Here is a 27,479-nt window from a genome sequence, read left to right on the forward strand (position 1 = left end):
AGAAAAGGGTGATGAGAGAGGGGGGCACACAGGCAGACATATTTATAGACATTGGGGAAATTGATACTGAAAATGTGCAGCAGAAGGCAGAGGAGAGTGTGTGTGTGTGTGTGGGGGGGGGGGGGACAGAATGGGCAGGGCTCTGGATATGTATGTGAGAACAACGGCACGCTGGATCTGTCGGACACAGAGAGAGGGGGGAGTGAGATGAAAGGAGGGAGGGAGAGAGAGAGAGAAGAGGAGGAGAGTGAATGGTTAAGTGCTTGTAAGTGAGTGTGTGTGTGTGTGTGTGAGAATGGAGACAGTGTCCAAGTGCAAGACAGTGAGAGCTGGGGGTAGAGAGAGATGCTGAAGGAGGATGAGGAGTAACAGGGCGAGGCAGCAGCGTCAAGTGCTGAGTGTGTGTGTGTGTGTGTGGTTGAGGAGCAGAGTGTGAACAGAGGGGATGCAGTCATGTCTCTGTGAGAGGGAGCAGCACAGCAACGGTAACCATGCTGAGCCCCAAGATAAAGCAGGCACGCCGGGGTAAGCGCAGTCCCTCCTCCCCTCCTTTCTTTTCCTCATCTCTTTTCTCTCCTCTTTCTTGTGTGTGTCTTACTGTACTCTCTACTGTCTTTCCCCCTCCAAGCCTCTCTGTCTCCATACACTCAGAGCTGCATCTGACCTGCTGTCTTTGTGACAGTAGTAATCCCACCAAATATCGGTGTGTGTCGATAATGACGTCAAAAGGTGTCACTCGTCTGCAGCACCGGTACAGAATGATATCAGCAGTTTTCTTATATGATCTTAAAGCATCGAAGTTCATTGAGATTTACTACGGGGTGATGTCATCCCTCATGTCTCCCGATTCTACCATCTTTTGTCCTGGATGATTTGATCATTGATGGAGATACAGTGACATTGTCATAAACATGGCTGCTGGACGGGATAGTTCTCGCCCTACCAGTGGTGACATTTTTTTTGCAACTGTGTGTGTGTGTTTGTTCAAGATTTAGCCCTGGGCTTGTGGGACGTGGTTTGTAGCAGGTGACAGAACTCTACATTAAGGGTGGTGAGGGGGAATGCATGCCTGTAAATCCCAACAGCTGACTGTCAAACATAGTTCCTCTAACATGGGGTAAAAAAAAAATCCACCTCACAAGTCCACACAGACACCACACATGCATGTCTCTCACATGACTGTGGGAAGAAGGACATCATGGAAGCTGTAAAACCACTACTAGAACTCCTGGTCCTGAGAGAATCACGATGCAGTGTAAAAAAAATAAAATACTTGCTGTGTTCTTCAGAGCAGGTGGTTTCTATAGACTACTTACACTAATTATGTCACTGGCTTTCTACTTGATTGCAGATTTAAAGGCTGACTTGATATTCTGATGAAAAAAATGGGGGTGCCTATGTTTGGCTCCATTTGGCTGCCTTTCATTGTCTTATTCTACACCAGCAGTAAAAAATAAGACCATAAAATCTGACTGGAAGGAGAATTGCCTTTTGTTTCTTCAGAGGGCAAAGTAGGCACTTCGCTTTGCTTGGCACTACGTATTCCTGTGCTTGCCATCTCTCATTTGCTGTAATGGTTTCATTCCTATGGCCCATGCTCTCCGCTGACCCTTTTATTTACCAATAAATTCAGATAGCATCGCAGCGTTGGATCTGCACATTTAGAGGCTTGGATATATCAGACTGGACTCCCGAGCAGTTATGTGGTGTGTGGAGTCTCGTTGATGTCGCTGGTAAAACTGGGTAATTAGCCGTGGTTAAGGCTTTTTGCTCCATTATCTGTTTGGTCGGAGAAGAAAAACATCATTAGTACATTTGAATCAATACGTACTGTGTAGGTTTTGATGGTTCATCCTATTTTGTACAGTGCAGGGATATCACTGTGTTCCAAGAGGCAATACAACGATATGCATCATAAATAATCATCATTATTGTAATATGGCATCACACCAACTGGGACCATTTTAATGCCTAAGTGGAATGATCTCAGATGCCAGAACACGTACGGGACTTTACTTATTTCGATTGAACGCTTTGCTCCAAACTTTTCCTGCACTACTTTTCAAAAGAAAAACATTGTTTAACTATATGTATTTCTTCTTTTTTTTTTTTAAATGTATCGTCACTGTAATTATATATTATGACTAATTCAGCCGATTGGATCAATGCAACTCTCTGTTTCTCAGTATAGCAGTGCAGCAACATTCCTGAGCTGCACACAGGAAGTTATTCATTTTATGTCAAGACAGATTGAGCAAGGTTGCTGAAAACAGGTTGGAGAATGACTACTAAAGAAAAACAAAGAAGCAGCCACAAAACTTTGCAGTATTGAATTCTACTGCTCTAAAGACCCCATCATCACCTGACCCTGTGCTGCTGGTGTATACACACAAATGCTCCCTCAGTATTAGTATTATGTAACAGGGCCTGTGTTCAGACGAAGGACGCAGCATACAAATAATGTTAAATTAGGGTATCAACACTCCAGTTGAGAGTCACCGTCATGCTATTTTTTTTTTTTTTTTTTAAGTGTTTGACACTGTAGAAGCTGGATTGTTTTTCCTTAAAAATGTGTTGTTTTATTTGTCAGTGAGCAATAATTATACTGTAGTCATTATAGCATTGCTAAAACAGCAACTCTACTGGTGTCCTACACTTTTTGCACATTATTCTATATGACATTTCTAAAATGATATGTAATTAACCAACCAATCATACCATGTGTGTATGTTTCTGCATTCTCCTGGTGTTTCTTGTTTTGAAGCGGGAGATGACTGTTCAAACAAAGAAACACAACTCTCTTTTCTGGTATGCAAAGGCCACCGTAGTTCTCTGATGTAAGGGCCGAGCATAGGTGTCCATCATTCCAAACTGTAGATTTCATGAAAGTCTTACACATTGGACCTTAAAAGGTGAATCATGTAATAAATTTAAAGAAACTGGCCATAAAATCCTCCTAATATATCACAGACTCAGGAATAATGTTCATATAACAAACTGAACTCACCAACAACAACAGTACAGCCAAAATATTTGCATTTAAAAAAATCTTTTGCAGACTGCAAACCATGTTTATGTTTTGAAATCATGTTTTGGCATGGGGCGCCACCTACCGCCGTCTACCAATCATTGCAGTCAGTAGAGCAACCACGGGTTGCCAGTTAAGTCAGAAAATGAAACCTAAAAGACCTCAGTATTTTGAATTTGAATGTAGTAACCGTTTTTGGCCACATTCTTACATATGGCACCTTTAACTTTACCCAGTAAATTATTGTACATATTGTATTTCTGAATAATACTTCTCATTATCAGCAATGACCTTGTATAACAAATCATAAGTAATGTATATCATAGCAGATCCGTTCATTATTTGATTACAAAATGAAATGATACTCACTTTTTGCAAACGGTATATAAAAAAAAAACAGTTCCTCTGGAGCACAACGTGGCTGCATGCGCTGTATTTATAGATTCTGCTCTGTCTGCTCCTGCTGTCAGCATACAGATTTGTTGATGCCTGCTTCACGTGGTCTCCGGTTCTCTCCCCTCCCAGCAATCATGACTCTGCAAATGAAGGGCAACTCAGAAAGGGCAGGAATGAAATGAGAAGTCCACACAAGAAGAGAGCTGATAAGAAAGAGAGAGGGAACCAGAACCAGGGCAGAGAAATCTCAGAGTAGGCCTTTACAGATGCTGTGCCTTGACTGCTGTCCTCAGCAGAAAGCAAGATGCAATTAACAGAAAAAAAACTTCATTGATCTCTCTCTCCCTCTCTCTTTCTTTCTTGTCCTGATTACCTATGGGGATGTAAGCTTTTGTTGCTGTTTCTATTCTATACTTTTGCCACATAGCTGCTAATGTATAATCCATGCTATAGTAATCAGTCGATAGCTGTTAAAGCACTACCTGGAGCTAATAGAATCTTTGTATTTCCATTAAAGTTGCAATATTATTATAGCTGAAAAACAAAGAAATGCAGTGGGAAAGAGTGCATGTGTTTTCTACAAAATGGAGGCAGTAACTTGGTGAATTTACTAAATAGGAAATCTGGATGCATGGTTGAGCCTGTGGGATTAGTTTCCCCCCGAGGGATAATTTTGTAAATTATCATTGTGGATGGTATTTGGGTGGATATTCAGAATATCAGCTAAACAACAACAAATCAGTAATTCCCCCCCATCTCTGCTTAATGTTCCATCCCTTTATCTATTTCTTCATCACTCCCACTCTGTTGTTTTCAGCTCAAAAGGTTTTTTTTTCCACTCACTATATTAATACAGTATGTGTACCTTCCATGCAGCGCGATCCAAGAGCATGGTGCTTGGAGAGCTGTCTCGAGTGTCCAGGCCCTGCTCGCCCCTGGATCAGGAGAAGGCCCTGAAGGTCGGCTGGCTGAAGAGGCAACGAAGTATCATGAAGAACTGGCAGCTGCGCTGGTTCGTCCTGAGGACAGAAGCGCTGTATTTCTACAAGGACCAGGATGAAACCAAGGCACAGGTGACACACACACATATTTAATATACAAGACAGTTATCTGATTTCACTTACTGCCCCGTGTGGCTGCATTTCTCTGCACTCAGATCAATTCTGGCCCAAAGCCTGATACATAGTGAAGCTTCATGAATTTATTGTATTATATTGCCCCAGGGCCAGTCAATCCATTGTGTGTTATTCAAATCTGAAAAAAGCTTATTGACTCTTTTAAATCAGGACGACAGTGTTTTTACAGCTGCACATACTTTTCTTCATACATTTTGCATGAAATGCAAGTGGTAGCTGGTAATTTCACCAGCAATAAGGCACCTATTGGTCGATTCCAGCTGTCATTCACTCATATGTGCAATGATGTATCGTCTATTTTCCTCTAAATGGGAACACATTTAGACACATTTGGCGTCATGTGCTATTGAGAAAGACCTAAAAGTAGTGATTGATGCCATTAAATCCTCAGGAAAATGTTTACTGATGTCACCATTTAAGCGAGGCGTAGGCTCATTTTCACATCGACTTCCTAGACCCCTAGTGGCTATTCAGTATATTCTTACTTCCGTGTTTGTCCTCTCCTTGCTGCATAAGTATCCATGCATGGAGAACCTCCACAGACAAAAAGCCTTCATGTCCCTAATCTCCATTAAAGCCATAATGTGTGGTCATTGCTCTGACACACACACTGATAATGTGCTCTGCCCTGTGGTTCTGTTGTACTTAGTAGGGGAACTTTCACCCTCTCTGTGCTTTATCATAAATGCAAACACATCAGGAAGTGGCAGAGGGATACATAGAAGAAGAGATGTATCCCTGAGTCATCCCTCCATCCATCACCACCAACCCCCCCCCCAGGTTGGACAGATGCCCAGAGCCCATAGTGCTCAGAACCCTAATGTTTAACATGCATTACACGTCCAAGTCCACAAAGCATTAATTGACTTGGCCAGTCACTGCTGTTGTTGCTCGCCTGTCTGTTCGTCGCTCTTTCTGTACGTCTGTCTCAAACCTTACCTCTCCCCCCCCCCGACAGGGTTGCATTCCTCTGCAGGGCAGTCAGGTCAATGAGTTGCCGGCCAGTCAGGACGAGCCTGGTCGCCACCTTTTTGAAATCGTTCCAGGTGAGTTGGCGTGGAGACATCTCAGCTGCGTGTGTGAGGGAAGTCAACAAATAAGTCTTGTTCAAAAGGGAGCGTTTGTTAAGTGCTGACTGCCAAACACTTGGCTCACTTTAAATTCATAATGCTTCACTAAATCCTGAGGTGGCACAGCAGCTAATGTGGAATGATAATACATCGCACACATTTAAAAGGCTTTTGCTTAATCAAGATCAAAGCTGGATCCAGAAGCTGAGAATATCAGACATAGCTTTACCTGACACTGTTTATGCTGTCCGTGATATAATCTGGAATTGTTCAACATCACAACATTTAAACTTGTTGTCAGGTTTGCTGTGATTATATTCTTCATACACAGTTATTTTACTAAATCTTGCAATGATTCATGAAAAAACAGAAGTTAATCAATAGCTGCATATGAGTCAGAGGACGTATATCCTCTGACTCATATGCAGCTATTGATTAAATAATATTATTATTTACAGAACAGAAGAAACGATGTAATTGCTAGTCATGGTGCAATGACCTCATTCATTACTACAATTCTGCTGTTAGGTAGGGTACAATGGACCGACCTCATATGGAGGTAAAAATTCTTCATAAAGTTGTAATTCAAAGTGGGCAATTTCTACAGCTGAATGATGAACACACATTTCCTGTGTTCAGAATTAGATTGATTGCGTCAGGTTGGCTTTCAGTCATGGGAACTATACATGTGCAATTTGGATTAGACTGGTTAAAACACGCAAATACACCAACGTGGTCTTTTTAAATAGTGTGAACTAACAGAGAGAGAACGAGAACAGGAACAGAGAATAAGGCCCTGTACAGAAAGAAGAGTGTGCATGCAGTTACTGGTGTCCACAGGGAACACATTGTCTTTCTTGGTCTTTTTTTTTTCCACCAGTACCAGTTTACTGATACTAAGAATGCAGGTGCGCCTGCAGCCTCATCAGTAGAGGCGGAAAAACCTAGTTTATATCACACACCAAACCCCTTGCTCTTACAAATTTAACAGTGCTGTCCCTTTTTTTTTGGTGTATTAAATAATTTCCAAAATCCAGTAAAGGGATTGAGTTTCACATTGTGTAATCAAAGCTGAAGTAAAATAAAATGAAATGTCAAACTAAAATGTCAAACTGGAAAGTATCACGCTGTGTGTGTGTATCCAGAGGAAGGAGGCACAGAGCTGTGCAGCTGTGTCTTTGTACTTCGCAGGGGTGCTCGAGCTAATACGGTTGATGCTATTTACAGTACGTGATCATCACCAAAGCAACTTGCAAAGATGATATTTCTTCTGTACAACATCAACTGCACTTAATCTTAAGTACAGTTGTCTTGTAGAAGTGTTTGTCATTTTGTCCTTTATATTTAAATAAAATAAAGTATGGTTGTGCTTTCAGGAGGGGCTGGGGAAAAGGATCGAACAGGAATAAGCCATGAATCATTCCTGCTGCTGGCCAACTCTCAGAGCGACATGGAGGACTGGGTCAGGGCTATACGTAGAGTCATATGGGCTCCACTTGGAGGAGGTTGGTTCTTTAATATATGCAATCACACACTGTATGGTGGTCTAACACACATTCACTAAAAACCACCGTTGTTTGCATTTAGGAGTCTTCGGGCAGCACCTCGAGGAGACGATGTTGTATGAGGCCCAGTGTGGCCCACAGCGTCCAGTCCCAGTGCTGATTGAACAGTGCGTCTGTTTCATTCGGGAACAAGGGCTTGGAGAGGAGGGTCTTTTCAGGGCCCCTGGACAAACCAATCATGTTCGAGAGCTGCAGGACGCATTTGACCGTGGCGAGAAGCCAGTGTTTGACAGGTGAAGCACGGGGGGGCTTTTGTTTCATGAACGTTGCCCAACTTTAATCAGTGCTGGATATTATTACACTATATGTGCGCTCTCTGTCTCTTACAGTACTACAGATGTCCACACAGTGGCATCCCTGTTAAAACTGTTCATACGGGAGCTTCCAGAGCCTATAATTCCATTCTCCAAATACACTCAGTTTCTGTCTTGTGCTCAGATACTTACCAAGGACAAAGAAACGGTAACATAAAACGTACTTTTCACGTTGCATATTCATTTTTAAAAAAAATGTTTACCATGCGAGTAACACTTTCCTCTTGTTAAAGGGTATCGTAGAGCTTGGCAAACAGGTGAAATCCCTTCCTCAGGTCAACCACAACCTCCTTAAATACATCTGCAGGTATGTAAACACTATGTTGTTGCCTCCAATGTGTCCTCGTCAGGCAGTTTAATTCATTCTATAGCATCTTTTATGGAAAGATGAGCTGAGTGTTGTGACTCAGCTCAACTGAAATACAAGAGGGTTCAAACATCTTTGAGCCTGTTGTTGCAAAGGATTAGATGTGGAAATACAGCATGAAGTGTTCACACATACTTGTGGGCTCAGGTTTCTGGACGAGGTTCAGTCTCACTCCAATGAGAACAAGATGAGTGTTCAGAATCTCGCCACCGTGTTTGGACCCAACATCCTTCGGCCCAGAGTGGAGGATCCTGTCACCATGATGGAAGGTCAGTGATAATGATGTCAACATACAGAACATTAATCTGCAACCAAATCTGTAAACGAATCAAAAATGGGGTTAGAGGCAAACTATTGTAGCAAGTGTGTAATTCCTTGTGTTTGTCATCATAAACAGGAAGTTCACAGGTGCAGCACCTAATGACCTTGCTGATCAGCGAATACTCTCGACTTTACCAACTTGAAGAGCAGGAAACAGAGATCAAGATCTCCCCACAACAGCAAATCAGTCCTGTCCAAAAGTGCAAAGTGGAATGGTTGTCACAAGAAGATAGTGACCCAACACCCTCCTCGGGCACAAGAGCCAAAAGCCCGAAAGAGAAACTCCAGCCTTCAACCCCTTCTTCAGACAGTAAGCCAATTGCACCAAGTCCAATTACAGCATTGCAGAAGGGTGAGGATGGTCAGACTGAGGGGAGGAGCAGCGGTAAGACAGAGGAGAAAGTGGAAGAAAAAGCAGACGGCAAAACTGAAGGGAAAATTGGAAGCGAAGCAGCTGTGAGTCCCAGCAAACAGTCCAAAGCTCTACCCTCGTGGAGGAGCTCCTTCAAGGGCAGTGCAGCATCTGTGGGGACAAGGGGAAAAATAGGGGGATCGGCAGGGGATGTGTCAGCAGCTGGTGGGAGCAACTGGCTGATGAATGGCCTGTCATCCCTCCGAGCTCACAGGCGCACCACTTCCTCTGGCGAAAGACTGAAAGACTCCACACTGTCTCTGAAGGATTCAACCCTCTCCCTTAAAGAGACCACGCTCTCGCTTAAAGACTCACAGAGAGACTCTGAAGAAGACTCCTCTAGATCGTCCCTTTCTCACAGAGCCTTCCACCAGTCCCACAGACTGTCTGCCTATGACAACGTTGCCCCCTCCAGCCTCAGCCTGCCCGCCGACACCTCCTCCATGTGGTCGTCCGTTGAGATCTCACTCGCCGAACCGGAGGAAAGCGATAAGGCAGTTAAAGTAGAAGAAAAACTCACCGAGGTTAAGGACAGTGCAGATACTGTCACAGTGGATCACAGTGGAAGCGGCACTGAGGATGATACCGCAGGGGGAGAGGATGAAGATGAAGGCCTCACCGACATGCTCATCCAGCTCAAACAGGAACTGAAGAAACAGAGGATGAGTAACGAAAGCTGCATTCGCAAGTAAGAACAAGTCAGTTTTTCATTCCTGTCAAAAAACAAATTAAAGCCAGAATGATGTATTATTTATAACCTCTCGTTCTTCTTGCTTTGAGGCTGGAGGAGTCCTGTTCTAAGTACCAGGCCCAGGTGAACCGCCTTGAGGAGGAGCTGGACCAGGAGAGGAAGAAGTTCCACATGCTGGAGATCCGACTCAGGAACTCGGAGCGGGCGCATCGAGATGCAGAGAACCGAAACGCTCTCCTTCAGCAAGAGATGGAAGAGTTCTTCAAAACTCTCGGAGACCTTACTACAGGAGCAACACGGACCAACTAAACCAGACCAACCTGCCATCATCTGGTCTATCAGAGGAGGAAGGGCATCATGTCTGGGAAGACCAGCCAGCCCAAAGCTTTCAAGACCAAATACCTCTAGTGCAGTACTACTTGACATTTGACATCTTGTGCCTACACTGACCAATGCCAGTGCCAAACGAGAACTCCTCTGGACCAAGCACTTCTCATTTCATCATTCCACAAACTTCCTAGCAATTATATTCCATAGGTCATGTAGGTGATTATTTATTGACTAAATTCCTGTGTAAGATACCAGAAGAACCCTTACTAATGACATGAGGTACTTTTCTTATACATCGTCTGTTGTCTCTTAAGAACTCTTGATACCCAAAAGGCAGAATGATACGAGACATTAAAATTCAACTCTTTTATTTGCTTGAGTTGTACGTATTGGAGACAGTTTCCATTTTGGATGTAGATAACTGATCTGTTCGTGAGGCAGTTTCAAATCCAAAGGCTAACATACAGACATCGGGCCTTACTACAGACACAACAACAGATTTATTCTTTGCTCTCAGTATTTGGCTAACTCATCAGAAGACTGCAACATCATCCCCATAGTGCTGAATGGCTTTTCTTTCTGTCCTTTTAAATGTAACATGCACTAAAGCCCAGATTTGCGCTGAGAAAACTCATGCGTGGTCTATTCTAACTTTTCTAATTTTGAGAAGATGGAGGGGGAGAGAACAACCTCAACAACAGGAAGCCACTTTTTTTTTTTTCTTTTTTTTTTGAAATGTGATACAGAATGGGTCAGGACATGCGTCACATTCCCCAAAGAGCATTCTGGGAGATGATGCTAGGGGTTACTGCCTGGACTGCCCAACCTTGAACAGGGCAAATTTGAGCCATCAGTTACATCCAAAGGTTATCATGGCAGGTAGCAAACGCCTGTTTCCTGATTCTCAGAAAAATGCATACATCTACATTAAAATGTACAGCTCGATTACCAAGTATACTAATCTATGAATTATATTGCACAGAAAACGAGAGAGAAAAAAAAGAACAAGATGCATATAAATAGTACTTCTGAATGAAATGTACATTACAAACAATAGATGCCTCCTAGCTTGAAATAAATACATAAATAACACAAATTACAGGTATTTTTTTTTTTCACATTTCTTTCAAATGATGTGTTTTCCGTGTGTGTTTGTGTGTAGTAACATGTGAGGTAGAACTCAAAGACGCACCACAGACGCGAGGAGCACCTGCCACGGGGAGAGGACTGAAAAATCACTGAACTGAGTAAGAGCACTTAAATCAAATATCTGAAATATCCGACAGCTAACAATAATGTCTGCGAAAACCTGCCAAAAAAAGTCAAAGTGATTCATTTAGACCCCAAATAAAGTTCTCGTATGTTAGCGTGCTCGCTAAAATATGAAGTTGTTACAGCGGCTAACGGTAATCACTGGCTCCTTTACAATACCACATTTCTGTTGACTTACATTCACCCCATTCACCGATAATTCCAACTGAAGTAAATAAATACATTTCAAATACAGTACATCATCATAAAAAAAAAAATAAAGAAATAATGTATCAGGGCAACAGGCCATTTGTCTGCTTGTCAGGATACACACAATCAGTTATGACTTAATACTAAGAAATAAGTTAATTTTGGATGCTTTCTACAAGAAAGATGAGAACTGATGTCAAAATAAAACCATCTATTTGCATTAGGACCAAAGATAAACATGTGCTATAGTCTAATTCTGAAGAACTAGTGTAGAATCATTCAAATGTCCCAAAAATAATACAAAAAAAAAAGCCAAATAAACAAAAATTCCCCAAAATATACGCAACGTAATATTGCAGTGCTAACAGCAGCAGCTAAAAACAGCAAATGTAAAGTACACTCAAAGCCCTCTCTTTCATAACGTACATCACAGATCTTTGCAGCAAAAATACAGTCATAATAATAATAATAATAATAATACATTTTCAAACCACAGTCATTTACAGCAGTGAAGAGGGAGGAGAAATAAAAACAAACTGTACATTAAAAGCGATGCTCTACAAACTAACATTAAAAATGTTCCATCGTCCAGAAACCTCTCCCATCATATGCTCTGATGAGGAAAGGTATGGGTGTGTGTGTGTTTGTGTGTGTGTGTGTGTGTGTGTGTGTGTTTGTTATCTACAGCAGGCCAGAGCACCCAGAGAAGTATGGCCATCCAAACTGCTGTCCGTTTCAGAGGTCATGGTGGGGTCGCTGCAGGGGTCTGTGGGCTCCGTAGACATGGACGAGACGTCATTGGCCGAAGAGGAGGAGGAGGAGGAGGACGCGGGCTGAGGGGGGCTATCGATCACTGCTGCACCTGTGCTGCGAAAAACACACGGAAACGCATAAAAATATATGTTTCATTGAAATACACGGGATTCCGACGCTATCCGAAGAGTCACCGATGCTTTGAATTGTTTGAAGTGTAAATATTTGCAGATGAAAAGAAGAGGTTTAAACTGGGTGATAGGGATTCATAGTTGCAATAATTTAAAGCCATGTTTGTGAAAAATTCACATTATGAATAAAGTTGAAGAAAGCTGCTTTGAGAATAAAAATGTGTTATAATTGAGGTTGACTGAGTGACGTCACAAATTAAGCTGCATGTTTTTCAAAGCTGGGCGTGGAGAAAACCCTATACGGACATTCCGTTCTCTCAGAGCGAAACAGACTCGAGCTGCAACCAACGATGAATATTTTCATAATCGATTAATCGGTCGATTATTTTCAAGATGAATCGAGTAATCGTTTGGTCCAAAAAATGTCAGAAGACGTTAAAAAATGTTGATCAGTGTTCGTCAAACCTGGAAATGACGACGTTCTCTAATGTCTTGTTTTGTCCACAAACCAAAATTATTCAGTTCTTAATGATTTCTTTGTTATTTGGAGCAAAGAAACGAAGAAAATATTCACATTTAAGAAGCTAAAACGATCAGAAATCTTGTTTTAATCATGAAAAAAGCTTCAAACCGATTCATTGATGATCAAAACAGTTGATGATTAATCGAGTCATTGTTTCAGCTCTAATATAGACAACATTGTATGACTTGTATGCAGGTTTATTGACAAAAAGGTATTAAAAAAAAATCACTTTATATGTATTTTAAAGAAGAGCCTTGTTAAGCCCAATTTATAGTCCTGCGTGAAGTGCTCTACGTAGGTTACGCAGAGCCTGTCGGAGAGCCTCGGCGTCGTCTCCGACTGCACAAAATATTTTTTAAGTGTCAGTCACTCCGTCAAGGGACAACGGAAACGGCAAGGGCTGCGATTGGTCCTCAGGACAGGCCGAGCTTAGCTACTCTGTGCCGGCCACAGTGTGCACCGAGCGTCCATAGAGGCTGAGCTGATCACCGCCGACAGCGTCGCTGCCAAACTATAAATACGTCATATCTTAACACACAAACCACATGTTTAGACTCTAAATGGCCAAATTCTCGCCTCAAATTATCTTAAAACTGCGTTCCGTGACACAGAAAAGTGACAAACGGCCACTGTTTCAACAACGACAACAGTCTTTCTCTCTCGGACAACATTGCTCACTGTAGCCAACAGCACAACAACCTTGCGTAGCGACCCCTACTGATCGGGCGGGAAATTGCAGTATGAAGGCTCGAGAGGTCTCCGTGGTTACGCAGTCGGATAACGCATTACGCAGTCGGAGAAGTACAATGTGGCCTTTACTGTATACGGCGTCGTGTTTCAACAGCAACACACGTGCGTTAAAAAAAAAACCAGCATGGGCAAGCATCCCGAGTTTTGAAGCAGAAGCTTACTGAGCAATCCAAGTGGTGGAATCCTCAAATCTTCGGTGTCACCTTTAGATGTCACTGCTTTATACATATTGTTGGAAGAACGGTCGCCATTGTGTGTCTCTTTTGAATAGAAATGGCCCTGATTCAGTGCAATCCATCCTTTCTACCTCCTCGTTATCTCATTATAATGATTACTCACCTAGAGGAGGTGGCTGGCCTCTTATCACTCCATTTTTTGTCCACTCCTCCAAATCACTCACTTCCTTATAAATTAGATCTGCAGATAAAAGAACAGAGGGAGGTTATATCGGGCAGGGGAGATTACTGATGTATGTATGCATATATATTAATGTGCAGTATGCGATCAACTTTTTTCTCTACGGTCAGAGTGTATTGCATACTGTACAGTCCAAGCATCATATTTCTTGTTTGGACAGGCTGTGCTTGTGTGACCCTTCTAAAAATGAATGAGGGGGTCATTATCACCTGGCACCTGGTCAAGGATGAGCTCATCGCGTTGCCCAACTGAAAGTGATATTTCACCCACAAATGCGAGTCCTCGCGTGCTCCACAGAATCAGATTCCCCGGCGGAATACGTTAGAGGCGAGGTTTTAAAAAAAACGACATGGTCACACAAGTCGTCCCCTGGTAAAATGTGGTGGGGATACGGACGGATAAAAACGACCGACTGCGCCGTTTCAGTACAGTGCAGACATTTACTGGACGTCCCGTGGGCAACAGGAAATTATTATGTCACTCCTGATTAACTTTGCATAGAACATGACCAGCTAATAATTGCATTTAATTCTAAACTCATTTGGTTTGCACAGGCCAAAATGTTAATAATTATAGTACAAAGTCATAATAGTATACAGTATTGTTGACAGGGACCATGTACAGAACTGGGTCTATACCAGAGGTAGCTAAATAGCTCAATTGCATCTGTGGGAATAAGGGTAATAAAGTAAAATAAAACATATAATAAACATTACAGACAATATCAGTTAGACAATACCAGCAACAACAACAAAAAACATAATAAATGTGGTAAATTATTGCATCTTACGCTATATTAAGATACTTGTTTATTCATCGTATTGTTGATTTCATTGCTGTATTTTGCATTTTTTACATGAACCTGTAAACTGTGTTTTAAAACGGTGCTATAGAAAACAATTGATGTGATTATTGCACAATAATAATAATATTTACTTTAAATCAAAATTTATCTGCATGAACTTTTGACCAATTACATTATTTTTGTGGTAAATTATAGAGATGGGAATCAGTATCGGTCAAAATACCCGGATCATGGATGGATAAAAATGTAAAATTTGATACAATGCATACATTTATTTTATGTATTTATGTATGCGTCACTATGCACAAACTGTAAAAATGTAAATACAAACCAATAAACGAATTTTCGCCGAGTCATGTTTTGTCTATTGTGTATTTATTTTTTGGGATTTGTTACATAGTTGGAGAATTAGGTCTTTGAAATGGTGTATAATGACTATCTCTCACACAAATATCAGTATCAGTAGATACTTGAGTTTGTGATATCGGTATCGGACACAAAAAAAGTGGTATCATTCTATCCCTAGTAAATGATTGTGAATATCCAGCTTTATATCCATATTCACAATGTATTTATCAATCAATAAGTAACTCATCCTAGCACTGGGCTTACACAGAGTTAATTCACACCCTGGCTGAATTTGTCAGTGAAAAGTAACATGTTCAGAATCCTTGCGGTGTCATCTTACCTTTCCACTCTTCCACGGTGTGTTCCCTCTCTTCCAACTGTCTGTCTGGGATCTTCGGCGGCGGCTAAAAGCAAGAGAACGTGGCTTAAATGACGCGTCTGTGTTTAATTTCAACAACATCCAAGTATTTAAAAGGGTCAGGTGGTCCGAATCGAGAGATCCACTTACCGCTTCTACTTCTGCTGGGTCATACCACACATTGATGTAGGGGTGCTGCAGCGCCTCGTCTACAGAGATCCGTTTGGAGGCATCGATCACTAACATCTTGGATAAGAGATCTCTCGCTTGGCTCGCTATGGGGACGGAACAGACCATTAATCACTGCAAAAAGACGCAAAATGCACTTCGGTGTTCTTGAGTCATTTAGCTTAGCGATGTAATCAAAACAAATATAACCTTTCAGTTTGTTGTGGTCGGAGTCGGCGGGGAACAGCACGTCTGGGAAGAGCTTCTCAAAAGTGTATCCAGCGTAGCGTGGTCGGTTCTCTACGTAGGTTCTTACGGACTGATTCAGCTTCATTAGGAAATCCTGGGTAGGTGTGCCGAGCTGCTCAATTACCTTGTTCCACTGGTCAATGTCTGCAGTGAGAATGTTAAGGAAACCAACCACACACATACACAGACACATACAAATATATATATATATATATATACTGAATGTTACTTCTACAGTCTTCAGCACATCATTAGGTCAGTGGCCTTTATCACACAGCTTTAATTATATAGTCTACGTACTCACTAGAGCTGCAATTAACGATTATTTCCATAATCGATTAATCGTTTGGTCCGTAAAATGTCAGAACAATTTTAAAAACATTGATCAGTGTTCGTCAAACCTGGAAATGACGATGTTCTCTAATGTCTTGTTTTGTCCACAAACCAAAATGATTCAGTTTCAATGATTTCTTTGTTATGTGGAGCAAAGGAACGAAGAGAATATTCACATTTAAAGGTGCCATATGTAAGAGTGTGGCCACAAACGGTTACTACATTCAAATTCAAAATACGGAGGTCTTTTAGGTTTCGTTTTCTGGCGTAACTGGCAACCGGTGGTTGCTCGGTAGCTGAGACTCTACTGACTGCAATGATTGGTAGATGGCGATAGGTGGCGCCACATGCCAAAACATGATTTGCAGTCTGCAAAATATTTTTTTGAATGCAAATATTTTGGCTGTACTTTTGTTGTTGGTGAGTTCAGTTTGTTATATGAACATTATTCCTGAGTCTCTGTGACATATTAGGAGGATTTTATGACCAGTTGATTTAGACTTATTACATAATGCACCTTTAAGAAGCTAAAACAATCAGAAATCTTGTTTTAATAACGAAAAAAGCTTCAAACCTACAGTGCTGCACCCACTCACTCCTTTCCAACATAATCTCACACACCAATCTTGCAGTCACTGCCCTTTTTTTTTTGGAGATGATGGGACGTCACGTTGTAAAGCTCGTGAATGGAAAAGCAAACCAAGGATGGCGTTGGATCTCTTCACACAGAATGAAGTGATGATGGATCAACCAACAATGGGGAAGGATACGATCAGTGCCGGGAAACAACACACTTCCCCTGATCATCTCAGCCACAATGCAGCCCACTGACCATACGTCCACTGGAGGTAGACATTAGATGACAGGGAGGGAGGGAGAGGGAGGGGGACATGCAAACAAAAATGATGAGAAGGTAAAAAATAAAATAAAATACAGACAACACAACAAAAATGATGATACACAGACTTCGAGAAGACGGTGTCATGCGTGGAAATGCACATGGAGACCATGCATCAGACAAGTATGAGATGAAGTTGAGTGGATGAAAATGAAAAGTGATGCATGAACGAATCAACGATTCCCCACAACTATTACATTCAAGCTAAAAAACTGACCAGGGCGAGCAAAAACAGCGTGACGGAGCATTCAAAAGACCCAAGGATACAGTCCCTTCCCGGGAAGAGGATTTTATGACGAACCATTTCTGCCAGTATGCAGCCCACAGACCATATGTCCACTAGTGATGTGGAACATGGTGAACAAAGCCAATATAAAAAAAAGGTGAGAGGAATGCACAACAACAGGTTAGTTGCAAGTAGAGGGCAGGTTAGTGAACATTTTTCTTACCACAACACATTCCCATTATGTACAAAAGCAGCTTCAACAGAATCAACGTTCATCTTCAGGGTCCTCAATGATGTTTTAAAGTTTTGACAGCATGGCAGTAAATAGTATACATCTTATCGACTAAAACTCACCGTTGGCTTGATAGCCCATGCCCAGGATAACCTCAGGTGCTCTGTAGTAGCGCGTGACCACATACGGTGTCATCAGAAGGCCGGTGGCGGCCGTCCGAGCCAAGCCAAAGTCCAAAATCTTCAGAGTGCAATCTGACTTGACAACTATGTTACTGGGTTTAAGGTCCTGCACAAACCAAAACACAAGACGGACCCACATTACAACATCTGGAACACTGTCATTTCCTTGATAGGTGGAATATATATTTTTTTTTTCTATTTAAAGCGTTCCTATTCAAGATGAAGTGCATTAATTCTACACCTGATTTCACCCATATGGTAAAGCCTATATACATATGGTAGATGTACAATAATCTGTCCTATCAGACTATGTAAAGACTCAGAAATAGGGGTGGGGGGAAAAAATCGATTCACATAGGAAACGCGATTCTAATCATCCACACTTCTGAATCTATTCATAAACTTCAAAATTCGATTTTTGAAAAATGGGAAAAAAACACCAGTTTGTGTTATTTGTGTACAGTTTATTTTTGTAACTTCTGGGAGAAAAAGGCAGCTAGCCTAAGTTTTAATTAATTTTTTTGTACAGCAAGTAAGTTTTTATTTGTTTTGAATGAATAAATGTCAACTTTTGTCTTAAGTTTGCCTTTGTGTGATCACATTATTTTATTCAAACTGTATTGTTTTGATGGCATAATTTGCCTTAACACTCTATGCATTGTATACATTTTTGGATCGAGACTCGTATGAATCGAATCGTGACTCTAAGAATCGGAATCAAATCGTGAGCCACCCAAAGATTCACATCCCTACTCAGAAATGTTGCTTACTTGCTTTAAATGTAACTTTTCCAATCAGAAATTACGAAAATAATAACGTTTATCAACATCACTGTATTTTTTGAAAGTTCTGCTGGTTATTAAAGTATTACACTACCGTTGTTACAAAAATTTGGGGTCACCTATACAATTTTTCCAAGTTTTCCGTTAAGAGTCACACTTTTATTCATCAAAAGAGTTGCAAAATGAATGGAAAATATAGTCAAGACATTGACAAGATTAGAAATAATGATTTTTATTCAAAATAATATTTTGCCCTTCAAACTTTGCTTTCGTCAAAGAACCAGCAAAACCGTTTTCAGCTGTGCTAACATCATTGCACAAGGGTTTTCAAGGGATTTCTAATCATCCAATAGCCTTCTAACGCGATTAGCAAACACAAGGTACCACTAGAAAACTGGAGAGATGGTTCCTGGAAATGGGCCTCTATACACCTATGTACATATTCTATTAAAAACCAGACGTTTGCAGCTCCTAAGTGACCCCAAACTTTTGAACGGTAGTGTATATTCAGCCTATAACTGTGTGCAAGCTGACCATTTGACCTTCTACTTTAGAGTCAAATAACATGGCTGGTTTAACCGTTCCTCTTAGTGACACAGGACTGGCATTAGTCTCATACAGCACATACCCTGTGAATGATACCGGCAGCGTGGAGGTGCTTGATACCACACAGCATCTGATAGAGTAGATAAGAGAGCCTCTCGTGGTCCAGCTCCATCTGAATGACCTGGCACAGGTTGGCATCCATCAGCTCCATCACCAAGTATCTGACAGAGACGACACATGGAGCTTTTGAGCGAACGCAAACCACCGCATAGAGTCATAAAAGATTTGAATGAATGAACACACACATGCACACATCCGTACTACTTACACATCTTGAAATTCCTCTAATGATTTTTGTGGTGTAAATACATTTAATAGGCCAATGATCTGTGGGTATAAAATGACACGAAGCATGTTATTTACATTACAAAATACAACGTTCAATGACTGAAGTGGGAAGTGATTTTTGCATACTCACGTTTTTGTGATTGACATATTTCATGAGGACGAGCTCTCTGTACGCCCTCTTGGCGTGGGTTTGATTTTGAAAAGGCCGACTCAGCTTCTTGATGGCGACATTTCGCTCGAGGACCTGGTCATAAGCAGAGCTGGGGAACAAAAAAAAAATGTCACACTGCGGTGTCAAATGAGGCAGTGGATGTATCTAAATCTATATATACACAGTACTTCACTTCAATATTCAAATATCAATATCATGTAGCTTGTCCTTGTTTTTGCGATCAATACTTCACACTAAGCTGAACTTCCTTGAGAGAAAAGTAAACTTTGAAAACCTACCGTTAACAGTGATTTATGGCGTAATTTTTTGAGTTGATGTTAAATTAAATGTTCGTAAAGATAAAACTCACCAGACGATTCCCTGCGCTCCTGAGCCGATGGGTCTCAGATTCTGGTATCGCTTCAGTACCGTGAATGTTGAATCTCCAACATCGAGGCTGTAGAATTCCCTCTCTCGCTTGTTTTTGTTCATGGCGAATTCTTCAATTGCTGCTCTCTGTGCATCCAAAAATGTCCTCTGTGAACACAGACACACAAGCAGAGTTGAAATAGGAACAGGTCCACAAACGCCGGTGAGCAGAACAGCGTGAGAATTGTAAAAGTCAAACTGGAAACCCCGCTCGCTCCCCCAAGAAAGCAGATAAGGAGCGACGGAGAAAATGCACCGCTGAATTCCACACTTGTGGCAAGCACTGCAGTTCCTTATCTCAGCGACTCAGCAAGCGCACACTGGGATGGAAGATTTGATATCATCAGCTGGGGTGGCAGGACAGCAGGCCTCAGGGAGGTCTACCACTTCATCATATGAAACCTGATTCTCAGAGTGGCACTGTCACTCTGGGAAATTAAGCCCAGTGATAATTCCTTTTGAGTTTGGACCGTGGCCCAGAACTGCAGTCCAGTTCTACACCAAAGGTTTACTGAAAACCACGTGCTAATGGGGGGAGAAGCTGCACCAAGAGGCACTTAAGCCCCAGATGATTCACAAAACAAGAGATGCTCATTTTTTTTTTTTTTCCCAACATCATTCAAAACCATCACTGGAGAAAACTAACCGTTCACTTCCGCTTTCTTTTATTCCATCCTTACATAAGCACCATAATCACCCTCCGCATTCTTCCGCTAGACACACACACACACACAGTCCATATGAGGGATGTGACTGCCGGAATAAAATGAGTCAGCCCTCCTTCTGTTCCGCCGACGTCACGGCGACGTACGTGACATCCGCCTACCCTCGCAACATGAAAATAGACATGCGGCTCCTTTTCTGTGCCTTCGACAGGAAGACAATGACACGCGTCTGGCTTATGAATGTTGAATGACATCGCAATTAGCGAGCGCAGCACTCAGTCAGCGGCGTATAGTTATCTGCGTGGTCATTTTAGGTTTGTTTTAATGGCGGCAGTCAAGTAAATGAGAATAATTCAGGTGAGGTCAGCACTCAAGCGGATATTTTTTTCTTTTTTTTTTTATTAATTTCTACTCAGTTCTGTGTGCAGTGTTAATATTAATGAGCCTGCTGTAAAACAACACTTATTGATGCTTACAGATAACTGCAACATGGACAAATCCCTCAAAATCAATTACACACACCACTAGATTGCAGTTATGTGTCAGCTACAGTATTTAGAGACGATGCAGCAGCCACATAGCACAAGCGGTTTCATGCAGCAGCCAGGATGTCTCTCGTGAATATATAGATTTGAAGGCGCAGGAGCAGAGTTCTAGTACTTTCAGGTACATTTTTTTTTTTTGCAAGGACATTCCTGGAATACACAACCCCCTCTAATGATTTAACTACTGTTTTCTCTGCACAAGCTGTGTTCCTCTCTCTCTCTCTCTCTCTCTGTGTGTGTAAAGATCAAATGAACGGCTTCCAAACCACAAGCTTAAAGGTCAATTCGGATCATTTACACTAAACACACACACACACACACAGAAACATTTCAGAAAAACTGAGGCAAAAACATTGAAAACATGCACAGCCAGAAGTGTTACACCGTAAAAGTGTGTGTCAGTGATATGTGTAATTATCAGCAAGCCACCACATTAAGACCACTAACTGGTTTTACTGCTGTGACGGATCCATAAACGCTGCATGCATGCGTGCACACTCACCAGCAGATTAGGAAATACAGTATAGCATCCCAGCAATACACATATGTGACATAGTCTAATCTATGAATTAGGGCTCAACAATTAGTCAAAATCTCAATATGGCCTATTGCAATTACTCTGCAATATTTCTTAAAGCCAAGATTTGAGTCAAATGAACAATCTTAGATTAAGATTGCATTCTACAGACTGAAAGAAACACCTTTCTTTCACCCAGTAATCATCTTAAATATGTTATTCAAAGGAAAATGAGAATACTAATATAAAAAATACCATTTCCCCTCTCATAGCAAATCATATTGTACTCGCAATTCCAGTCAAAATAGTTGCAATAAGATTCTTTTTGGCCCGAATATGAATAAGATCATGTGCATCATATCATGGAAGATATACAGTACGCATATAAATGCAGGACATGACTGCTTGAATAAAAGTAAATGTAGAATGTAGTTTTGTTTGGCCAACAACTAGATCATTGTTTTGGTTGAGTTCATATTTTATAATTTGCTCCCAATACAATAGCCTAAATCCAATTGCTTTCAGATTTGTGTATTTATTTGAACAGTCTGTGTAGAATAGAGGTACATTTTTAGAGGATATAGAATAGAATAGATGGAAAACTAATATAATATGCGTTATTAAAAAAACACATTAAAATTATTGAAAAAATAACAGTTATTGTCAAATAAGAGTTTTTTTTAAAAAGTGTTGAAATTGTAAAAATGTAGTGAAAATAATGCATTTCAGCCCCAAAACAGAAGTACATTAACACTGCACACTTAAGTATATACTACTAGTTTATACAAACTATTAATTGCAAGCTCTACATACATCGCGATATGTCACGATATTGGACGGTTTTTTTTCCGAATATCGTCTACTCATAAATAAGTAAACATCCTGCAAAGGAATGAGCAAACATATGTGCTCCAGTCCATACATGCATGCACATTATCAGACAGAGATGATAGATGAATACAGGGGAAACACTGCAGATTAATAGTGAACACGGTGCACATGGACCGTTACCGAGGCGCTATTTATTTCCCGTAGATGTCAGTGTGTTACTGTTAACCTTGGCCATTCGACCCCTGCACTCGTCTTGTGGTACAGTAGCGGCGACAGAGGCACAGTTTCCCGCATTGGAGAACACAGTCTACTGCTGCCGCTGCTGCTGCTGCTGCACCAGAGGAAACACATGCATGTCACAGCCTGGAGGAGCAGCTGCGCACCGCGCAACAATGAGAGCACTGACTGCACATTATAGCAGCGATAACAACAAACCGGCGTCGTGACATGACGGGGCCTGTTCTGCTCCGTCTGCTCGTCAAACACAGCGTTCACTTGACTCCGTGTCTGCGGTGACGCCGCTCGCCTCGATTCTGTGCGCGAACACTGTGCCCAAATGACGCACATTTAAAGGGAGTATTCTGGATTTAAGGTAAAACAAACAAAAAAAACGAAGGAAAATGAAGGCTTATTCAGCAACAACAGTCGGTAGATGAGCGTGTACACAGCGACACGCGACCCTCCCCCACGGCCAAACAATGAGCACGCCTGAAGGAGCAGAGGTGCGGATCCTCATCTTACCTCTGTCATCAAATCCCCAAAACAAGCGATCGACCCGAGCTCCGATCGGCGGCGAGACTCTCCGGTGCAGCGGACTGTTTGTTTATGCCGCCGGTGAACGCTGGTTTATTCCGTTTTGCGGCTTAAAATACATGACCTCACCAAATTCAATCGCCTACGTTTCAATCTGGGAGCTACTGACAGGCCAGGACGCGCAGTGCGCACGGGGCATGCGTCCCAGGCAGCGCGTCACTCATCCACTGAGACACACCCACCACCTCCATCCATCCCTCCTTCCTTCCTTCCTTTCTTCCTTCCGCCTCGACGACCAGGCGCAGTCAACACAAAATGCTCCAGATGGAGAAAATCTGCTCATGGAAATGTCCACAAAAGCATAATGTTTGATACATAATGTTATATTTCTGTGAAATGTCAACAACTGACTAATGCAGTGCAATTATAACATAACATAACAATATACAATATGGTATGCAAAAAAATAAATATGAATCTTAGGTTATGGTGAGAAAAGTATGTGCAAAAAAAAGGATAAAGTCATTATTGGTAACTTACCATAATGAATAACCAGTCATCAAAAGTCAATGTTGCAATAAAATACACAAAAAGACTAGCTAATGCTTGCTCATCATGAGCTATTATTACAATAGGGTATGCAGAAAAGATTAACTTAATTATGATAATAATAATAATAATAATGATAATAATAATGCATTTTACTTATAAGCACCTTTTGAGCCACTTTACAGAGACCAAACAATAAAACAACAGGACGACACAGTAAACAGGAAGTGGAACAGTGAAATTACAGAAAATAGTTTTTTTGAACAGGTTACTTTTGAGCCTGGATTTGAAATAATTTTTTATGAACGCTAAAACTTATTTCACATTATAGCCTCCTCACATTTATCTGGTTTGTTCTCTGTGTAGGATACTGTAGGTATCATTAACTAATCATTAGTTTTAAATGAGCACGCTAATATAAACTGCTGTATATCCTCTTTTCTTGTATTGAAGTTTTAAAAATAAAATGAGTTAAAAGATGATGTTGAATGTGTGAATTGGGTTTGTGTTTTTCTTCTTTTTTGTACATTTTAGATTAAACAATCCATCGCTCTATGTTGCTCCTCTCAGATCTATCTATAGCAAATTTTAATGCAGCTCTGTAGCCTGTGCGATTGAGCCTGTATATTTTCTGGCGGTATAAAGAATGGCTGATAGTTTTATGTATCATAAGGTCTCGGGTCAAAAGGTCAATTCTCATCTATTTTATAACTGTAAACAATTTGCAGTGGAAGGTGATGCATGTTTCCGCCTCCTATAGAAACTGCCCTTGCTGCAAAATCCTTCACACATGCAGGAGGAAGTGGAAGGACAGCTGAATGTCTCACAGTAAAGGACATATTCACTCAGTGAAGCACATTCTCCGTGTCAAAAACAACATCCATTTGTGATGATGATGGCGAAACAAAAACAGGTCTATGATTACACAGAATCACAGTTATTGTCTAGTCAGTGTAAGTGTGATATACCTTCTTACTATATGTGGGTTTTACTATTCCCATATCGCTACTATTGCATTTGTATCTTGTGTTTTTGTGCTATTATTGTCTTCTTATCATCTCACTCCCTGTGTGGTCTTGTGTTTGCATGTGTGTATGTTTGTTTACGCATGCATACGTGCATATGTATATCTTATTAACACCTCTCAAAACAATTAAATGTATTTTATCTTAACCTTGCAGCACTTTGTGTTTATGTAATTGAAACGTGTACTGTAAATGAGAGTATTTAAAAACAATGTATATCTTCTATCTATATGTGTATGTGTGTGTGTGAGTATATATATATATATATATATATATATATATATATAAATGTACAAAGTTTCATTCCATATATTCAGACTTTCATTCCAGATATTCAGACTTTCATTTCTTATATTCAGACTTTCATTCCATATATTCAAAGTTGCATCCCATATATCCAGTCTTTCATTCCAAATTATTCAGACTTTCATTCCAGATATTCAAGTTTCATTCCATATATTAAAAGTTTCATTCCATATTATTCAGACTTTCATTCCACATATTCAAAGTTTCATTCCATATATTCGGAGTTTCATTCCATATATTCAGACTTTCTTTCCATATATTCAAGGTTGCATTCCATATTATTCAGACTTTCATTCCATATATTCAGACTTTCATTCCATATATTCAGACTTTCATTCCATATATTCAGACTTTCATTCCATATATTCAAAGTTGCATTCCATATATTCAGACTTTCATTCCATAAATTCAAAGTTGCATTCCATATATTCAGACTTTCATTCCATATATTCAACGTTGCATTCCATATAAATCAGACTTTCGTTCCATATAAATCAGACTTTCGTTCCATATATTCAAAGTTGCATATATTAAGACTTTCATTCCATATTATTCAGACTTTCATTCCAGATATTCAGACTTTCTTTCCATATATTCAAGGTTGCATTCCATATTATTCAGACTTTCATTCTATATATTCAAGGTTGCATTCCATATTATTCAGACTTTCATTCCATATATTCAGACTTTCATTCCATATATTCAAAGTTGCATTCCATATATTCAGACTTTCGTTCCATATATTCAAAGTTGCATCCCATATATTCAGACTTTCCTCCATATATTCAGACTTCCATTCCATATATTGAAGTTCATTCAATATATTCAGACTTTCATTCCATATATTCACAATTTCATTCCATATATTCAGAGTTTCATTCCATATATTCTTAATTCTAAATATCAATAATTTCCTGAATGGCATGCCATCAATAAAAATAGATAGATAGATAGATAGATAGATAGATAGATAGATAGATAGATAGATAGATAGATAGATAGATAGATAGATAGATAGATAGATAGATAGATAGATAGATAGATAGATAGATAGAAAGATAGATAATCTCTACATTTCCAGCCCACATTAAAGTGTGTACTCATTTGTATACTACGGCAGTCGTATGCTCTGCAGACTTCGTCGCTCAGCTCCACGCACGCTACAACACCGAGACCACGGCGGCCACGCACTGCATGCAGGACATGTGACTGAACACGGACTGGTTACAATTACGTTAACTTCGCGCTGAGTAGTTTCAATTCACCCCTGCAGCCACCTGACAGCCTTGGATGCTTGTTATTTATCCTTGTCCCTGCGCAGACAGCCCGGGGCCTGCAGGGACAAGCTGCGCGCACTAGACCCACTGCTGCTGCTGCTGCTGCTGCTGGGAAGAAGAGGCATGGATCAGCGTCCCAGCAGCGGCACCGACTCCCGCAGCAAGACGAGGCTACTACACATCCTTACCCCTTGTTCGAAGAGAGACCGCAGTGTTATGATCATTGTGGGGGAGCAGCTCTGCTGCGGCAGCTGCAGGCTACAGTCCGCTGCTTTGGCCGAGGTCGTTCGTCCTTCCCAGGCTTCTCTTTAGCGCACCAAACCGCCGAGGATCCACCGCACCTTTGGGCGTCAGGCGGATTAGTTTAATCGGTGTAGATGATCTCACGCCACCCCCGCTATTGGTCGCTCTGACCTGTCGCTGTCAAACCGCGAGGCTAATAATCCAATTAAGTGTTTAAAGGCGAGACTCTAGGAATAGCGCCAATTACTGGGGGAGGGAGAAGAAGAAAAAAAAAAAGAAAAAGTTTCAGATCTTCAGCGTGGTGCTGGTGGTAATAGAGCAGATGAATGGATGATTGGTGGGGGAGCCATGTATGGTTCATGTCACTGATGCTTTACCTGCCAGAGAGGAGCTGCCTTCAGTGAGGGGACGTCAAAAGACGGCAATGCCATGATCACAAGGATTATTTTGGATCCGTGGTGGGAGCGTTGAAGATAACACAGAGGATCAGACACAGGTTACATGTTACCAGGTAGTGTCTCCATTCTTTACTGTCCTGGTTTTGGCAGCTTTGAGGTGGATGTTTTCATTCTTGCCATGATGTATGTGTTCTGTTTAGCTGTTGTGACTGTATATGTCCACTTTGGGCACTAAACATTCACATTTAAGAGTCATAATGCACAGCCTTCATGGTTGGTCAGGCCTGTGTGGATAAGAATCATCATCTTTAAAAAAAAAAAGGTGATGTGCTTCAGCTTCTCAATCTGCTCATCTATCCATCCATCCATCATCCAGTATACTGTTGTATTTCATAACATGTGAGCATTTCACCTTGAGGATGGGTGAAAAGAAGGTTGCTAGACAGAGTCCTAGATCCAGGAGAAGGTGTTGTGCTGCCCTGAATTTCCAGGAATACACAGGACAGCTTCTCCTCTCCTCTGTCTGTGACTGCATCATGTGATGTTTGTTGTATAAGTTGTTGTCTGGGGGGGGGAGGTGAGAAGAGAATAGTGCCGTGTTCCTGCATTTTTTTTTTTAGTCCAGATATCACTAACAGAAGATGCGTTCA

The 27,479-nt window shown here is 41.0% G+C and overlaps 2 protein-coding genes across 3 annotated transcripts; one reads left to right on the top strand and one right to left on the bottom strand.

The window, feature by feature from the left end:
* Window positions 1–491: 491 nt before the first annotated feature.
* On the top strand, window positions 492–9,609 carry arhgap22a (Rho GTPase activating protein 22a; the record flags this gene model as incomplete). Its single annotated transcript, XM_083898133.1, has 10 exons — window positions 492–525; window positions 4,301–4,497; window positions 5,519–5,606; window positions 7,007–7,135; window positions 7,218–7,428; window positions 7,525–7,657; window positions 7,743–7,816; window positions 8,024–8,149; window positions 8,278–9,297; window positions 9,390–9,609. The coding sequence occupies 10 exons, from the start codon at window positions 492–494 to the stop codon at window positions 9,607–9,609; spliced, it is 2,232 nt and encodes a 743-aa protein (XP_083754259.1).
* Window positions 9,610–10,057: 448 nt separating this feature from the next.
* Window positions 10,058–23,150, bottom strand: mapk8a (mitogen-activated protein kinase 8a). Of its 2 annotated transcripts, none has more exons than XM_083897872.1 (12): window positions 23,020–23,150; window positions 19,662–19,828; window positions 19,271–19,400; window positions 19,121–19,179; window positions 18,875–19,013; window positions 17,405–17,570; window positions 16,697–16,768; window positions 15,555–15,737; window positions 15,327–15,451; window positions 15,159–15,222; window positions 13,588–13,665; window positions 10,058–11,953 (listed from the first exon to the last, which is right to left on the bottom strand). In XM_083897872.1, exons 1-12 carry the CDS (start codon window positions 23,026–23,028, stop codon window positions 11,769–11,771), a joined length of 1,377 nt encoding a protein of 458 aa, XP_083753998.1. In that variant the 5' UTR covers window positions 23,029–23,150; the 3' UTR covers window positions 10,058–11,768. The 2 variants fall into 2 exon arrangements, with proteins under 2 accessions (XP_083753998.1, XP_083753999.1); XM_083897873.1 differs by having other exon boundaries at window positions 11,809–11,958.
* Between the last annotated feature and the right edge of the window lie 4,329 nt (window positions 23,151–27,479).

Source organism: Microchirus variegatus, assembly GCF_963457635.1.
Source record: "Microchirus variegatus genome assembly, chromosome: 11".
NCBI classification, from domain to species: domain Eukaryota; kingdom Metazoa; phylum Chordata; class Actinopteri; order Pleuronectiformes; family Soleidae; genus Microchirus; species Microchirus variegatus.